Here is an 18,136-nt window from a genome sequence, read left to right on the forward strand (position 1 = left end):
CAGCGATCACGCCCAGGGATGGCATCCTGAGGGGTCATGGGACCTCCTGGGGAAGGGGTGGTCTTCATGGCTTTGTATGGTCCTCAGATGGTGACCTGGAGCTTTGGGGTGAGACTGTACACCTTAGCAATTCTCACACAATTCTGTGTGGTTAAGCCCGAGGCATTTGTAGACTTCAGCCTGTCTTCAGACGGGGGGCATGCCTGCACCGTACCTCCTGGGGCACCGGGATTCATTCTGGCTGGTGCTAAAGGAGCAGCCCCACAGTCAGGGAGCAGGAACATGAAGGCTTGCCGCAGGGCGGGGGCTCGGGGCCCAGGCTGCTGGGCAGACTCCAGGTCCAGTGGCCGGGGTGACAGGCAAACCGTTTTGGCCTGCAAAAAAACCCAAATAGGCCACATTTTGGATGTGTATTGAGAAGGCGATGGCACCCACTCCAGCACTCTTGCCCGGACACACACACGTATATAGGTGTGACACCAGCGTTACTAAAATAAATATTAACGTGTGTGTATACTTCCCTGGCAGCTCAGTTGGTAAAGAATCCACTTGCCAAGCATAAGATTTGGGTTTGATCTTTGGGTCAGGGAAGACCCCCTGGAGAAGGGAATGGCAGCCCACTCCAGTACTCTTGCTGGGAGAATCCCATGGACGGAGGAGCCTGGCGGGCTGCAGTCCACGGGGTCACAAAGAGTCGGACCCGACTGCGTGAGTCGGCCGCCACGCACACTGATGTTAGTTGGTGATACTGGTAAGACGATGTCAGTAAGACTTGGAGCGCGCCCCCCTCTAGCGTCTCTGACTGCTGTCACGGAAACCTCAGGTGCCCCCGGGCCTCGCATCCCTGCAGCTCTGGGGCTTTCATTCTTCCCTTTTCTATGTTGTGTTCGCATGATTCACGTTTTGTTTTAGAAGTGGAACCGGCTCCAGTGGCTTGTCCTTCCTTTGCTCGAGAGAAACTCAGGTTCCTTTCTTGCTCACAGATCGCCTTGGCTTCTCTCCGTACAGGATGTTGTGTAAGAAAATAGTTTAGCCAGATCAAAAGTTGATGTGTTTGAACAACAATCCACCGGTCGTAACTGAATTATAACAATATCTGAGAAAGATTCCTTTGGCCCCGGGAAGTCTGACGCCGCCTCACTTGAAAGAGCCGCCGGGGCCGGCTGCCCAGGCCCGGGGCAGAGGAGGAGTGGTGTGCGAGTCTCTCTGTAGACTTGACTCGCTTCTATCAAGAGCCTGGCAGGCTTTCCCTCTAAAAAACCAGAGTGAACCTCACCGTCCTTGGGACCATTTGGCCTGTGTCTCAGTTACTCATTCTATGGGGGAAAACTGAGCCACAGACCGTCTGCAGACAGGGCGGGCTGTGTCCCTGCAGAACCTGTTTACAGCAGCGGCCATCGGCCCGATTGGCCCAGGGGCCGCGCTCTGCCCCCTCTGCTCAGCACTATTAATGCAGCCCTTCGGGGACGACAGCTTGCTTTTTTTTAACTCTTTTCTACTAGGAGACTGTCCTGGTGGAGTGCAACCGGCCTGGCCACGCTTTGATTAATAAGACATACACGTTTGAAAGGTAAGTGCTTTTCGAGACGACAGGTAGAGCAAAGTCACACGAATGGAAACCTTGCACCAGGGTTTGGTTAACAAAAGGCACAATTCATCCTATCATTTTGACTGGTTGCAAAGGGGCAAAGGCAGTTCAGTGGAGAAAGGTCAGTCTTTTCCACAGGTGATGCTGGGACAACTGGACGTCCCCGGGCAGAAATGAAAGGGTCTTTGTGCAGATGTCACAGCTTTGGCAAAAATGAAGTAAAGTGGAAGCTGAGTGTCAAGCCTGAAACCACCAGCTTTAGAAGGTGCATAGAGGAAGCCTTCGTGACCTTGGGTGAAGATGGGGTTCTCAGAAACGTGCCCAAAGCATGATCCATGAGAGAGTCAGAAGTTAAACTTTCTATTTTGTTTATGATACTGTTAAGAGGATGAGGGGACAAGCCACACACTGGAGAAAATATTTGGAAATCACATAGCTTACAAAGGACCGGATCCAGAATACACACAGAACCCTGGAAAATCAGAGAACAGACAGCCCAGTGAACAAGCCGGCAAAACACCCAAACAGACATCACTCCAAGGACGGAGGCTCAAGGTCCAGTTACGTGGGAAATGCGCTGACAGCCCAAGGCGATGGCAGGCGGAGCAGTAAACCCCTGACCACTGGACCCAGCAGCCTCTCCCGGGCATTCACCCAAGACTCACGGAAATGTTTACACTCATGTTTGCACAAACCGTGACAGTGGGTGTTGACAGCTGCTTCACTCACGACCGACAAAACCGGGGACAAGCCAGCTGTCCTCAGCCGGTGGGAGGTGGAGCCTGAGGGCCCCAGGGACGGACTGCAGCCCAAAGGGAGGACAGACCACCGTCGTGGGCAGCGGAGGCCAGACCCAGAGGTTCACTGGGACTCGTTCCTTTACAGACGTTCTGGACAAGACTGAACTCTAGTGGCTGCTGGGAGGTGATGGGGGAGAAAATGTCAGTCGCTCCATCATGTGCGACTCTTTGTGACCCCACGGACTGTAGCCGCCAGGCTCCTCTGTCCATGGGGTTCTCCAGGCAAGGATACTGAAGTGAGTTGCCATTTCCTTCTCTAGGGGATTTTCCCAACGCAGGGATTGAACCCGGGTCTCCTGCATTTCGGGCAGACGCTTTACCGCCAGGGCAGCACTTGGTGGGGGCGGGGCTGGTGTGTCTGCCGGGGCTGCTGGGGCATTTCCCAGTGAGGGCTCGCCCTCCCGGGCAGGCGGCAACGCAGTGCGCTGGTCGGCGGGCACAGGGCTGCGGCCCCAGAAAGTAGACTGCACTGTTGGAGGACTTTTAAAATACCAGACATTTTTTCAGAGAGACTTTAACACACCTATCTGTCACTTGTGATAGGGGGATCCTGATTTAATCAAATAAACAAACCATTTAAAACAAATCATGCTGGAGTGACTCTATTCATATCAAAGTTGTTGCTGCTCAGTTGCTGAGTCGTGTCTGACTCTTTGTGACCCCACGGACTGCAGCCGCCAGGCTCCTCTGTCCTTCACTGTCTGCCGGAGCTTGCTCAGACTCGTGTGCACTGAGTCGGTGGTGCCGTCCAACCCTCTCATCCTCCTCCTCCTCCTGCCCTCAGTCTTTCCCTGCATCAGGGTCTTTTCCAAGAAGTCAGTTCTTCACATGAGGTGGCCAATGTATTGGCGCTTCAGCTTCAGCATCAGTCCTTCCAGTGAGTGTTCAGGACTGATTTCCTTCAGGATTGACTGGTTTGGTCTCCTAGCAGTCCAAGGGACTCTTGGGAGTCTTCTCCAGCACCACAGCCTGAAAGCATCAGTTCTTCAGCATTCAGCCTTCTTTATGGTCCAACTCTCACATCTGTACGTGACAGCTGGAAAAACCATGGCTTTAACTATAGGAACCTTTATCGGCAAAGTGATGCCTCTGCTTTTTAATATGCTGTCTAGGTTGGTCACAGCTTTTCTTCCAAAGAGCGAGCATCTTTGACATCATGGCTGCAGTCACCGTCCACAGTGATTTTGGAGCCCAAGAGAATAAAGTCTCTCACTGTTTCCATTGTCTCTCCATCTATTTGCCATAAAGGATGGGACTGGATGCCATGATCTCAGCCTGTTGAATGTTGAGTTTTAAGCCAGCTTTCCCGTTCTCCTCTTTCGCCCTCATCAGCAGGCTGTCTGTTTCCTCTTGGCTTGATTTCAGATAAATAATAATATTACCCGGGAGCAAGAGGGTCATTTCCTAATAACAAAGGAGTCCACGCTGAGAGGACTCACAGCCCTGAAAGTGACAGAGCTTCAGAATAAGAGACGAATGTGGCAGAACCTGAAGGAGAGTCAAAAAGATCTGTCACTGTAAACAGAGATGCTAGCACATCTCTGTCACCACTGGACGGGCGAGGACACGGGGCTCAGCGCAAACGTCTGCCCTCACGACGTGGGAGGGGAGCATCTCCCCGTCTCCCTCGGGTGGGGTGAGCGGCCCTCAGGGTGGTCCCCGTGCTGTTTGCTCAGGGGTGAGGGGCCCTCAGGGTGGTCCCCGTGCTGTCTGCTCAGGGGTGAGGGGCCCTCAGGGTGGTGGTCTCCCTGCTGTCTGGTCGGGGGTGAGGGGCCCTCAGGGTGGGCGTCCCCGTGCTGTCTGCTCAGGGCTCCTCGGGTGTTTAGACCCCGGGAGCACGCAGGCACGATGCTGCCCTGGGGATCAGCCACCGGGAGGCGCACAGCCCCGCCCGGCTCTGACCCAGGACACTGCGAGGGCACCGACGCAGCTGCTTTTGGCTCCAGGGTCACGTCCAGTTATTTATTTGGCTGTGCTGGGCTGTAGTCAGCACGTGGGATCCGTGGTCTTCACTGAGGCACGCAGCACGTGAGAGTTAGTTCCCTGAGCCGGGATGGAACCCGCACTGGGAATGCAGGGTCTTGGCCACGGGACCAGGGAAGCCCCACTCAACTCCTTGCCTTTCAGGAAACTGTCAGTGGACCCAGGGTCGGGAGAAAGTGGTCTCTCCAGAGTACAGAAAATAGTATTATTTTTAAAGTGACAGGAACTGACCCAAAATGCAGTGGGAAAAATCGGTCACTTTTATTGTTTGAGGATAATTTGTGCAGCAGGCAGCTGAGGCCTCCTGGCTGTGCTTGTCTGTTGTGTGTCTCTTTATGCTGTGATGTATCTGCCAACATATTTGCAGTAGTTTCTAGGTGTAGCCGCTCCAGCGTCGACTGAGCCCATTACGAGCAAGACGCTATTTGGGACCCACGGAGCGGACGAGGCTAGGCCGTCCCTTCGGCCAGCGTCCAGCTCAGGGGAGGGCGGGGCGGGCAGAGGCACAGGCCCTGGGCCTCCACAGCCAGCTGACCGGGAGGAGCCAGGAGCAGAGAAGGGTCCCCTCACCCCGGCCTGCGTTCCGCCCCCCGCTCCACCCCCGTTCTGACCTTCCGTGTCCCCAGCCCGTGTGGGCCCCAGGTTGGCTGCTGGCCGTGGGGAGAAACGGCATCTCTCTGTGCCCCTGGAGGTCAGGTCCAACGTCCTTCCTGTGACTCTGACGTGTTTCTGCAAAGTCTTCCTATCTCTAGCTGTTTTTCCATGAAAGTATAGAAAGGATTTCTAATGTAAGGAATTGATTAGAAGTTTAAGGAATGCTCTATTATATTCTAAATTTGCTCTTCTCTATTTTTAGGGGCACTTTATATATTAGGGAAATCAACCTTTTGTCTGTGATTGAGTTGCCTCTATTTCCCTCACAGTCACTTGTATCTTTTTCCTCGCGCCTGATAGCGTTCAGCCACCTAAAAGGTCTTTGCCTCCCTTTATCGTAATCATAGTTGGGAGCCTCCTGGGTCACACAGGAATACGCCCACAGGCTCTGGTACTTGCACGGTCCGATTTCTTACATGGATCGGATCTCACGACCCACTTGGGACGGGACCCAGTGAACTGGGTGAGGTGGGGACATCTCCATGGTGAGACTTCATAGCCAAGAACACAGTGCCGAATGCCTGCTCGCTCATTCACGTGGAATTACGTGTCTTTCAGGGGTGGTTCATGTTTTCTTCATAAAGGGTTTAGACATTTCTTTTCAAATTCCTGCCTAGGGTTTTTAAATTTTCGTTTTCCTATCTCGTGTACCATCTTTCTCCCGTTATACCTGGGAGCTCGTTTAGTTAGTAAGCCTGAATGCTGTTGGTTTTTGCTCACGAATTGCACCACTTGCTACTTTACTAAACCCTCTTGTTGATGTGGTAACTGTCTCATCATTCAGCTTCAGATTGCTGGGATGTCTGGCCGAATCGGCTCTGAGCAGAGCCAGCGTGTCCTTCTGCTCAGCGATCTGAGGGTCCCTAAGTTAGCTGACAGGGCTCAGTACTATGTTGAGTAGCGGAGCAGGCAGCAGGCCTGTGAGAGGCCTTTCCTCCTTCGTGAGAAGGACTCCAGTGTCTCTTTAAATAAGATGTGCATGAAGCCTAAAATGTTTCCCATTCAGAAGGACTTTGCCACCCATGAACATTTGTGAAGACATTCGGCCAGCTGCTGCTGCTGCTGCTGCTGCTAAGTCGCTTCAGTCGTGTCCGACTCTGTGCGACCAGCTGCAATGACACTTAAAAACCGATGGGAAAAACAAACCGTCAGAACACTGGAGCAATGTGTATACTGCCCTCCTCTTGGATGACATTAAGGAGTTAGTGTTAGTTTTTACAAGTGTGACGGTGGTAACACTGTGATGACTTACTGAAGAGTCGTCATCCCTCGGAGGTAGGCAGGGAGCGCTTATGGACGAGCTGGACCTGAGTCAGCTGCAGAGGGTTCCAGGCGGGGTTCAGATGAGGTCAGGAGGCGGGTGACTGTCGGAGCTGGCGATGCACAGACTGGACGCATTCACCGTTCTTCCTGCTTTTGCTATTTGGTGGGATTTTGGGGTGACAAGTAAGAGCTCAGACGGTCCACTGCTCTAAACGTCCTCGCGCTCAGCGAGCAGCGTTTTATGAGGAAGGCCCCTGAAGTGGAAAACCAGCCCTGCTTCTAGAGATGAACTGGCTCCACTGGGCATTAGGACACAGTTTGAAAGTGAAAGAAGAGAAAGCTTTGGTTCCAGCGAAATAAAAACCCGTGTTTCAGAAAACGAAGCTTAAAAGCCAAGCACGTTTGGTTCACGCACGACCCACCGTGGCTTCGTCAGCTCTGGGCGCCGGCCCTGCCTCTCCCAGCCCGCGCTGTTCCCATTGTGTTCAATGCTGTGCAGTGAACCACGGTTTCTGGAAGTCACTTCCTACTTTGGTTTATTCGTACATGTTTATAAATACATAACCGCACCGGATTGCCTTGTCATAGCCAGCATTCCAGTCCCATTTTGTGTATTAACGTTCAGCTGATCCAACCTGAGGCCTAGGAAAACATTTTTAAGAGCGTGAACGTAAAAATTAAGTTTTACATATCAAATGTTTCCACAGTATGATTTTTACATCCTTACTGTTGGACCCACTTAAGTGGAACTCATTTAGTTATGCGATAATTATATGATATCCTTTTTTTCTTGCTTGCTTTTCTTTCTGCTTTGCAAGCCTTTATAACTTTGCTTATGCTTATTACATTTTTATAACAGAGGAAGCAATTCTCATTCTTCTTTAACCTCTGTTAGCTTGAAAAGTAATAAAATTAATCTTTTATTGCTGAAAAAAAAAAAGAATATTGACTGTGTTGGGATTCCTATGAGAAGTACGCAAGGATGTTTTTCTCAGGTTTCTGTATTTGGATAATAAAGTAAAGCTCAGGGCTTCCCTGGTGGCTCAGCTGGTAAAGAATCCGCCTGCAATGCAGGAGACCCAGGTTCGACCCCTGGGTTGGGAAGATCCCTGGAGAAGGAAATGGCAACTGACTCCAGTATTCTTGCCTGGAGAATCCCACAGACAGAGGAGCCTGGTGGGCTACAGTCCGTGGGGTCGTAAAGAGTTGCGCGTGACTGACTGACTCACACTTGCTTTACTTACTTACATTTTCTTCCAATAATGCACCATGTTCCCTTTGCCTCTCAGAGTTTACGGCCCAGCGGAGTCTCAGAGAGCGGTGTTTGAGGACGTGTGCCCCCTTCTCACGTCCTTCTTGGATGGGTGAGTGCAAACGTTTCCAAGGCCGATTATCGCAGTGGGAGGTCAACGGCAGCAGATTTCACCCCTGCTACATGAGGGTCTGGCATTGGTGTCGGAGTATCTTGTGCGCGTGTAGACCAGACCCACGGCCCAGCACCCACGGCCCTTTCCTGGGAGGAGGCGGAGACATGATTGGAGGAGTAACTGTTAAAGGAACACGGTGCTTTGGGTCCAGATGATCATCCCGTTACGTCGCATGCAGAGCGCACACGCTCAGTCGGGTCCCACTCTGAGACCCTGTGCCCCGTGGTCCACCAGGCTCCTCTGTCCACGGGATCCTCCAGGCAGGAACACTGACGATCCTCCCCTCAAGTCACGTGTCTCACGTGTTGTCTTCAGACTGAGAGGGCAGCTGCCTTCTCTCCAGGATTCTTTGTGCATTTCAGCCCTCCTGTAAAGTCTGTTAAGGAGGCTGACACCAAATCAAGGGGTTTGTCCCGGTGGGAAGGAGCGTCTCCCCGTGGACACTGCTGCTGGCTCCCAAGGCAGTGGCCATGACCTAGGGACAAAGGTCACTTTTGGCAGTGCCGTGCACAGCTCTGTCGGCTTAGCTGAGACCCAGTAGAGCAAGACTTTCCACTTCAGGGCATTTTGAGGAATCTGGGGTTGATGTGGAAGTTGACATCTAGCATCCGGAAGAAGGCAGATCTGTGCCTGCCCAGCACCAGTGAAATGGGGACTGTAATGGCAGGGTGGGACCCAGCCACAGTGTGGCCGCCTCTGACCTCAGGGGGTGTGGGGAGACCCGTGACCCCAACAGTCAGGTCAGCGCAGAAGCCACGTGTCGCCCACTGCTCACGCCTACCTGGCCCACCCGCTGGAGCACTGGGGTTTTTCTGTCCATCTGACAAAAAGAGCTCTTCTGTTGGAAACGACAGGAGAATCTTTTTCTCTCTCTTTTTTTTTTTCCTAAGTAGGCATCTTTCAAGTAAGCAGATTCCAGAAATAAAAAATGTCATCGTGGTTAACATGGTCTCTGCCTGTTGTAAATATGAAGCAGATGCGCATGTCGAGTCCTGGGCTGTGTCTCCCCTCTCTATCCCTCAGTGGTCTGGAAGGTCCCTGCAGATGCCCCTCTGTCCCAGCAAAGGCACTCCCCTCCCCACCCCCAAACACGCGCATCTCTCAGGGAAGGTGTGAGAGGTGGGATGCCGGGGGGTTTGTTACAAATGCCTGGAGTCCTCTCGGCTCTGGGAGAAGAGAAACGCAGGGTGATGGCAGAGAGGCCCGTGATGGGTTTTCGACCTCGCATTTGGTTCCCATCGTCTTTTCAACTGAGGGAACGTGGCTTCACAGAGGACGGGGGCCACTGAAGGATCTCAACATTTTCTTCCGCCTGTACTGTTAGCCCAGAAGGTCCGTGAGAAGAGGGGAAGCATCTAGAGGAATACGTGAAGTCAGTCTGCGCTGTAGCTTTACACGCGTGGCCGCAGAGGTGCAGGGCCCTGGCCCGCAAGTGGCTGAAGCTGAGCCCAGACTCCCATCCACCTCCGGGGGGAGGAGACCCCAAAGGCAGGCCCCACACTCGGAGGTTCTGATCCCGCCGCTCAACTCCGCTCAGGGCCCTCCCAGGCCAATGCAGGGGACACAGGCTCAATTCCTGCTCCGGGAAGGTCCCACGAGCCTCGGAGCAACCAAGCGCAGGGCCACAAGTACTGAAGGCCATGCGCCCTGAGCCCGAGCTCTGCTGCTCGAGAAGCTGCCTCCAGGAGGAGCCGGCGCTCCGCACCCAGCAGGGAGCCCCGGCTCAGCCCCCCAGAGAAGAGCCCGAGCAGCAGTGCAGACCCGGCAGGGCCAAAAACAAGCAAAATTATTTTTTAAAATGTAACGGGGAAAATATGTTTAAGACATCAAAGGCAAAGATGCAAACTTCGTGTGCATTCTCGTTAGCCTGATTTTATGAAGATGAACTTATTTCAGGTGACTCCAGACGTTGCAATGAGTGGAGTTTGGGAGGAGGGCCTGGCTCAGGAAGGACTCCTCGGGCGGGCTGTGGTCTCCTCGTGGTCTCCCGTGAGGAACTGCAGAGCTGCCTAGGAGACACAGGTGTCCCGAGATGCATGTGTGTGTGAACACGGATATGACCATCCGTGTGCACCCAGACAGCCACAGGGGCGGGTTATGCCGAAGACAGGTGTAGTTAAACGCAGGACGGGCTTTTCGGGAAGCAGGATTCAGAGGCAATCACTCACACAGACACTCTTCTCAGTCCGGTCGCGGCGCCAGGCCCTCCGCGTGTCCTTCTGCCCTGAAGTCTGGCTTGCATTTCAGGTACAATGTCTGCATCATGGCTTACGGGCAGACGGGAAGCGGGAAGAGCTTCACCATGCTGGGCCCGCATTGCCAGGAGGAGCCGGCCCTGCCGTCGGAACCCCGCGGCGACACGGGCATCGTCCCCAGGGCGGCTGCAGAGCTCTTCAGGTACCGGGCGGGCAGCGAGGACCAGGGCGGGTGCGGCAGACACGGGCCTGAGACGGGAGGCCACTCCCGTCCTGCCTTAGGACCCGTCAGAACGGGGCATCACACCGCAGACGCTGCGAGTCCTTACGGCACGTCTGTCAGTAATGCTGACTGTTCCAAGTAAGGCAACGCTTCTCAAAGGGCTCCCCGGCTGGCCAGCTGCTTGCGTCGGGGGGCCGAGGTGGGCTCCCGTTCTGCCGCTGAGGGGTCTCGCCCCGCCCCGCCCGGGGAGGCAGACACGCGGGTCCTCTTCGCGGGCGACTGGAGAGGCTCCCGTCCCATTAGGCCCGGGGGTCACGGAGCCGCATCCTCCGCGCTGTCACGGGGTTGCCCCGACCGTTGCTCCGAGGAGAAACCGGGAACGCTGGCCCCAGCGGCCCAGGGGGCAGGGCCCAGGGGGCAGGGCTCCGGGGCTGAGACCGTGTCGGACGCCTCCTTCCGCGCGTCGTGACCTCCTGCCCCGGGAGCCCCGTGTGCGCCGCGGGCCTCGCTTCTGCGCATGCGCCCTAAGTTTCCAGGGACGCCGTCAGTCCCGGGAGGAAGGCGTCTCCCGCAGCAGGGAGCCGCGCGGCCGGGTGCCCTCTGAGCTCCCGACCCCTGGAACTGAGGTTTTGTCTCCGTATCTCCTTGCGGCATCCTCCAGTGTCTCAAAATCAGGCGAAACGTAACTCCCACAAAAGCCAGATGTTTTGGTGCCTCTTGGAACCAGCATTCTTTCATTATAGCGCACAGAAAAGATGCGCTTGTTGATTCGCTTCTACTAACCCTCTCTGAAAGTAAACCTTGGTAAAATATTTCCCAGTTTTTTGGTCGTTCTCGTTTTCCACTTGCCCCTTGTGATTTTCAGGATGAGACCATTTCCTAGCAGGTCAGACTGTCAGCAATGGGGAGCCGCAGCCGTCACAAGCGTCCTGCAGGTATCCATGGGATGCGGCCCTCAAGGGTGTTGCTCGGGCGACCGTCAGAGCACATGGGAAAGCCTGGGGACCCAGGCCAGCTCGGGGGACCCCATGCTGTTTCATCAGCCCGGGCAGGCGACGGCCAGGCCTGAGCTCCGCGGGCGGGACATCTGTGAACAGCAGAGCCGCTCTCGCAGACACAGGGCTCACCGTTCAAGGGCGAAGGCCTCCTTCTGGGGACACAGACCACGTGAAGTGTTTCTTACTAGTTCGAGAGACCGAGGCCTCAGGGCTGCCAGGGGAGTCTCCTGGTCCCTCCCTGGGGACCCGCAGCAGGCAGCTGGCTGGAAGCCAGGCGTCGCCATGTGAGAGCCAGGCAGGACCACGTGGCTCTCCTGGGCGTCCTGGGAGAGGGACCCGGAGATATGGGGAGTGGGTGGGAGGGCGGTGCGGACCAGAGGTCTCTGGGGAGAAGCCCCCGACTCCCCCGCCCACATTTAAAGCGGCTGCACCTGTGCTGCTGAGACAACCGTCCAGACCCGTGGAGACAGCGTGGCTGTGGCAGGCCTCAAACCATCGACCGGCAATGCCTCCCTGCCCAGCCTACCTTCAAGGCCCAGAAACAGAGGAGGTGATCGAATGACCTCAGGCCAGAAATGGGGCCGGGACAGTGGGAGTCAGGGACGCCCGCTCTGAGCCTCGCGCCCCCGCCACGCTCTTGAGCAGGGGCCCCAGGGGGCAGGCAAAGCCCTGACCGGCGGGGACATGGGCCGACGGCATTCCCCTGAGTTTGCCTTCACTGAATCCTAGTGCGAGCCACGTGCCTGCTTGAGGGTCCGGTCCAGGCCAAAGCTGGACTTGCAGACACAACGTTCCGCGAGTCCAGCGTGGGCAGTGTTCCCTTGACAAGTCTCGGAGCTCATCCCCAAGGGTGGCAAGCAGAGGCCTGGGGCCCAGGGCAGGACGGCGGGCCCTGGAAACGCCGGAGCGAGGCTGTTTGGACAATGCTTGGACAGTCAGCGTCTCCAGAGACAGGACACACGGCTTCACCTGACGGTGGCCTCCCATCGACGAGCATTTAAATCACCTGCTTCTAGAGCGGGTTTCTCACGTTTTGAGTCTTGGGAATGAAATGAGTCAGAGCCTTCCAGCTCAACATTGACTCTTCTTCCGAGTGGCGGCCGTGGGCATGGCTCACTGCCCGCCCCCCTGCCCCCTGCCCAGGACTCACTGCCATCGCTTGCAAAAATAGGACTAATGGTCCAGACAAGGGAAGTTTTCTACCTCTTTGATTTCTGATCAGAAGTAGACAAACCCCGGAAAGGAACACGTGCAGCCATGTTGGCGGGTGAGTCTGGGCCTGAGGCCAAACCCAGCACAAAATCACCCCGACCTCAGGCGTCAGAGGGTGTTTATATGACCTCTTGCCCTAAAATAACTAATCCAAAACTGCGGACGGGACCAAAGGAAAGTGTCCCAGGTATTTTCAATAAAGTCCGGAGGGATTCTTTCTTTCTTCCGCGCCCTCCCCTCCCACCTCCTTCCACACCCTCCACATTAAGGTCAGCTGCCCTTCTCAGCAAAGGCATTTGCAAGGCTTTTCTATCTGCTGGGCTTCCCTGGGGGCTCGGCTGGTAAGAAATCTGCCTGCAGTGCGGGAGACCTGGGATCGATCCCTGGGTGGGGAAGATCCCCTGGAGAAGGGAAAGGCTACCCACTCCAGTGTTCTGGCCTGGAGAATTCCATGGACTGTATAATCCACGGGGTCACAAAGAGTCGGACATGAGTGAGCGACTTTCACTTCACTTTCCTACCTGCTAGACACCGCCGAGGGCTTCCCTGGTGGCTCAGTGGCAAAGAATCTGGCTGCAATGAAGGAGACAGGTTCGATCCCAGGGTCGGGAAGATCCCCTGCAGAATGGAATGGCAACCCACTCTAGTATTCTTGCCTGGAGAATCCCATGGACAGAAGAGCCTGGCAGGCTACAGTCCATGGGGTCACAAACAGGCAGACACAGCTGAGCGACTAACATGCACAGTCACCGTTGGAGGCACAGGGAATATGAACCGTGCATGTGAGCGCATTCAGCCCTCAACAGAATGGAAGCGGTCAGGACCCAGGGGCACACGTGCGGGAACAGACGCCCGGGACACAGAGCCCGGGACACAAAGCCGGGAGGCCTGGAGGGCCGCTTGTGGACGGGGGTCGCCGCCTCTCTCCACCGCCTCTGGGCCCAGCGACCGCCCGGCAGTGCCGTGTCAGGAAGCCTATTCGTATTTTATATGAAGCGTATCATGCTCCGTTGGAGTCGTTTGCGTATAAGCACTTTGTTTCTTCGAAGCCAAGACTGAGGACTAGCTTTTAACACTGTTTGCTGAAATTTGCCACCAATTGAGTAATTCTTGTGGGACAAGTGAATCAATGCATTAAACAAATCAAATAATCAAACAGAAGAAAATTGTTTCCGTGAGCTCCCGGGTACTGTAGAGATGAGACGTCTCATTCCGGTTTGGGGCCCCTCGGAGAGATGGAGCCACGTGGGTTTTTCCTGACGTGTCGGGAGGGACACACAGTCTGTAGATTAGCTCCCCTTGGTTTTTCACTTTTCAGACATTCGCTTAGAGTTTTCTCAGCAAAACCTAGTGCTCAGAACTATCCAGATATGAACTCTGCCAGCGATTGCTTTCACGAGAGAGCTTAGCTCACATTCTCCTTTTTCATCTCCTTAGCTGTTCGTCTTTAGACGAGGCTAATCCTGGTTTTATCCTTAGACGTCTTGTGGATGCGGATGCAAAGTCCATCTAGCAGTGCTTATGGAAGACTCGCCCAGGCCAGGGCTCAGAGTGTCTTTACAAGAGAAACACAGTCAGAATCAGACTGGCTTTCCTGGGCCAGCGCCAGGGACACGGTCATGCCCCGAGAAGACCGCCTGGTCTTCAGTGACCACATGGTGTGGGGCGTTAGGTCCAAGGGACGGAGCCAGGACACTGGGGCTGGGAGGGAGCCGGGCTCAGCAGGCACTGCTTCCTGGGTGGGACCGTGGGTTTCGCTCCAAGTGTATCTTGTCCTTACTTTTACATGAATCCGCAGTCTGCATGCAGTACTTTAAAGCTTGAAACAAAATAAGATGAGTGGTGGTTTTCTTTAGCGGCTCGGTGGGTTTTAGAGAGGTCATGGGGAGGGCTTAGTTGAAAGGCATTGTAGGAGGGGGATTCACTCAACACCATGGGCTTAAGCTTCCTGAAATGGAACAGATTTAAAAATAAACAAGCCTGGTTGCTGGACCAGGGCTCAAAGCCTGCTTTGGGCTTCTGTGTGGGACTCGGCTTGGGCGTGGTGACTTCTGGGTCACGACTGTGGGCTCCTCAAGCGTCTTTACAGTGTATTTAGAGTTTGAGGGCAGAAAGCATTGATTTAGGTACAACTCAGATAAAATAACTGTGTTCCCAAGACAGTCATTTTCTCTGCAGTTTAAAGAGGATGTTCCCTTCTTCCTGCGTGGCCAGTGAGGCGCCGCCCAGTGCTCCTGAATCCTGAGCTTTGCAGCCCGTTTCTCGGCCTCTGGTTGCCACATGTTGGAAGTCACTCTCTGACCCCCGCCTCCCCGGGGTCATCTATGTTCCTCTGACGGTTTAGTTACCTTGTGTGTCTCACCCTCCTCCAGGCTTATTTCAGAAGATCCGTCCAGGAGCCCGGAGGTGGGCGTTTCTATAGTGGAAATTTACAACAACGACATTTTTGACCTTCTGGCTAAGGACGGCTGTCGAGCGGCATCTGGGGCGAAGCGACAGGTGCTGCCCACCCAGCAGGGAAAGACGGTGGTCTGCGGGCTGACCTACCAGTGAGTGAGCCGGTGCTGAGCTCTGCGAGTGGCAGCAGCTGCGAGGGGACCCACGGAGAGCCGGGCGGGGCGTTGGACTCGGAGCTCCTCCCGAGAGAGGGCTCACTGTTCATTTGCCCAGGGTGTGGTTCTCCACTTTCAATTTGCTTTAGAAACGATCTTTTAAAGTCATAATGAAGACAAATTAGATGGTGCCTTAAAATATCCTCTTTAAGAGATGGTGGGACAGGCGTTATCCCCAAGGCTCGGCTGAGGGACGGGCGTGGAGAAGCCCCAGGACCCTCCAGAGGCCCTCGGTTAGACACCAGTGTCCTTCGGTCCCTTGGCATATCAGAATTTTACCGAATACACCAAGGAATCAGCTTCTCCTCCAGAGCTCCGTGTTCTTAAACTCACGTTCAGGAATCAGGTTTGCTCTGGGCAGGGGTCACCTGACTGACCCCCGTGAAGGAGAAGGCACGAAGGTCAAGGTCATGCTGCCCATTCTGGGGTCTCAAAGTCAGCGGAGGAAGGGTCTTCAGACTATTTCTTTTTTAAAAAAAGCCATTTTGTATTGGCATGTAGCCAGTTAACAATGTTGTGATAGTCTCAAGTGGACAGAGGGCCTCGGCCATACACATGTCCGTGCTGCAAGTCATTTCTAACATTTGAAAAAGCCTAAAGGAAGTCGCGCCTCTGACCATAAGTTTACGCGAGCTAACCCAAACTGCCAACTTTTAACTGATGTCATGATCAGTTATGACATGATAACTGACACGATCAGTTAGATGTCATGATCAAAACGTTTTCTCCTGCAGATCAGAAGTTCTGCTTATCTCGTCAATTAGAAGAAGAAAGTAAATTAAGTTTGCATTTCATAAATTTGATGAAATTTGGTTTGATAGACAAATATTTTAAAATCTCGGAGTCCTTGAGGGCACCATAAATTCAAGCAGGCTTGATGTTGAGAAGATTGGGAAGCTCCATTTGGTTCGAAAACAGCTGATTACTTCAGGGTAAAGCAATGAGACGAGATAAGTCAACAGACCTCGTTAAGTGAAATGCTGGATTTCTTATGTTTTCTTCTGTCTCAGACGCACTGCTCTCCTGAGCCAGGTACACGTGGCTCATGTCAGAGGCGTCTGTGCAGGAGGGCCTCCCTGACCACCCCCGGCCCCTCATAACCCGCTCGTGCACCCGCAGGTCGGTCCGCAGTGCCGCGCAGTTCCTGACGCTCGTGGGCGGGGGTCTGAAGCTGCGGGCGAAGCAGCCCACCGCGGTGCATGCCGAGTCCTCGCGATCCCACCTGGTGATAACCGTGACCCTGGCCACAGCCGCCTCCCGCCGCGGGCCCAGCAGGCGGCCGTCCACGCCCGGTCAGTGCCCATGGTAAAAATGCATGTAGGGCCGGAGGAGCCCGCCTGCTGCAGGCTCTGAGCCACACCCAGAGCCCGGGGAGGGTCTGCAGGAGCCGGGCTCCAGGAGCCGGGGGACCCAGGCCGAGAACGAGGGGGCCCAGGATACATACTGCGCGTCTTCCTGGGAAACGCGACATGTTCATCACGAATGACACTCTGACTGTGACCTGGGTTTAAGGAGGCACACACGCCAGTGTAGAGGCACACGCTGGTATAGAGGCGCGCGCCAGTATACAAAGGGTTCCAGCCGTGTAAGAAGATAACGCGCGTGTTGCCAGGTCCTCGTTGGCCAGAAGGTCTAGGGCAGGGCGCTGGCATCACCTGCGGAGCCGGTGGGAGCGCGGACCCTCTCCTGCCCCCCACCTCTCCCGCCCTCGGGGCCCCGGGGCAGGGCTGGAGCCCTGAATACACGTTTCTCCAAGTTCAGGGAGCCAGCGCCCTGTGGAGGACCATCCGTCCAGGGGGAGGGCTGCCCCCGTGCTCAGGAACGAAGGCCACGGAGAAGCCCAGGGCCCAGGGGCTAACCCCCAAAGGGCGTCCACACTCCAGACTCAGGCCAGGGAGCAGAAACCGTCCTGACCCAGCTTGTCCCGAGGCCACTTGAAACACAGGGCATTACCAAATCTTTCTAAGAAAGCTTGTTTAGTTTCCTTGGGACCGATTAGGCATTGCTTCATGGGTGCTCAGTGGTAGAGAATCCTCCTGCCAGTGCAGGATTCCCTGGATCAGGACACAGCACCCGACTCCAGTGCTTTTGCCTGGAGAATCCCATGGACGGAGGAGCCTGGTGGGCTGCAGTCCACGGGGTCATGTGAGTTAGCGACTGAGCACGCAGAGTTAGACTTTAATTCACGTTTTGACCCCTTCAGGGTCTCTGGGCCCTTTTCCTGTCCATGTTCAAGAGGAAGAGTCTCACTTCTTGTGAAGTGCAGGCCTGCGAGGCAGAACTGGGGGGCTCCCGCCTTTGGGGAGAGACCCAGGGAGCTTGGGCACCGTCTCTTGTCTCTTCTCACACCCCTGCTGCAGCTCCACGGTCAGATCGGTCAGCGTCCGCAGAGCCCTGCCAGCCTGGACCCCGGTCACCGGCCACCGGGAGGAGGCAGAGCCCGCCTGTGCCCCTGAGGACCCGTGGGCACGGACTCGGGCGGGCAGCCCCGGACCGCCTGGGGCAGGTGCGTGCCACCCTGCAGCTCGTGGACCTGGCGGGCAGCGAGTGTGCAGGTGAGTGCGGGGAGCCTGCCCCTGGGTGGCCAGGCCTCGGGGTCCTGACCGTGAGCAGGCGGGGCTCGCAGGGGTGGCGTCCCCCCCATGCCCTCTGAGTCTCGCCCCTCCCTCCAGGTGCCGTCTCAGCACCGAGGCCCAGAGCGTTAGTTCACATGCCGCCCCGCAGGCTCCCGACAGGGAGGGGAGCCCGGCTCCCCCAGGGCTTTCCCTGCCGGGGCCACAGGTCATCATGGGGGGACATCCAGTGACAGGGTCTCCTCCACGCAGCCCTGCAGAGTGCAGTCTCCCCATTCTGCCTCTGTTTTGCTTTTCTGATGCCTCTTGATGTCAGCAAGGATTCATGCAAATCTTGTATGAGGGGTCTCTGCATCCCCCAGGTGTGTCTGGAGTGACGGGGCCAGCCCTGAGGGAGACTTCCTGCATAAACAGGAGCCTGGCAGCCCTCTCGGACGTCCTGGGGGCGCTGGCGGAGGGCAGAGGCCACATCCCCTACCGCAACAGCCGGCTCACCCACCTCCTGCAGGACGCACTCGGTACTTCTGCGCCACGGCTGCCCGGGGGGCCGCTGCCCCCTGCTCTGCCCCCTTACCCTGCCCCCTGCTCCCCCCTGCCCCTGTCCCCTG

General features: G+C 55.6%; 1 protein-coding gene across 2 annotated transcripts in view; it reads left to right on the top strand.

Annotated features, from left to right (window-relative positions):
- Nucleotides 1-18,136, top strand: part of KIF25 (kinesin family member 25) — a 32,124-nt gene that overhangs the window by 13,019 nt on the left and 969 nt on the right. For both annotated transcript variants that reach the window (XM_070377058.1, XM_070377059.1), the window contains exons 6-12: nucleotides 1,503-1,570; nucleotides 7,578-7,652; nucleotides 9,963-10,112; nucleotides 14,716-14,892; nucleotides 16,075-16,247; nucleotides 17,316-17,510; nucleotides 17,891-18,046. In XM_070377058.1, the coding sequence (XP_070233159.1) occupies nucleotides 1,503-1,570; nucleotides 7,578-7,652; nucleotides 9,963-10,112; nucleotides 14,716-14,892; nucleotides 16,075-16,247; nucleotides 17,316-17,510; nucleotides 17,891-18,046 (994 nt within the window). The remainder of the gene's footprint in view (nucleotides 1-1,502; nucleotides 1,571-7,577; nucleotides 7,653-9,962; nucleotides 10,113-14,715; nucleotides 14,893-16,074; nucleotides 16,248-17,315; nucleotides 17,511-17,890; nucleotides 18,047-18,136) is intronic.

This window comes from Bos mutus, chromosome 9 (genome assembly GCF_027580195.1).
Source record: "Bos mutus isolate GX-2022 chromosome 9, NWIPB_WYAK_1.1, whole genome shotgun sequence".
Classification (NCBI taxonomy): domain Eukaryota; kingdom Metazoa; phylum Chordata; class Mammalia; order Artiodactyla; family Bovidae; genus Bos; species Bos mutus.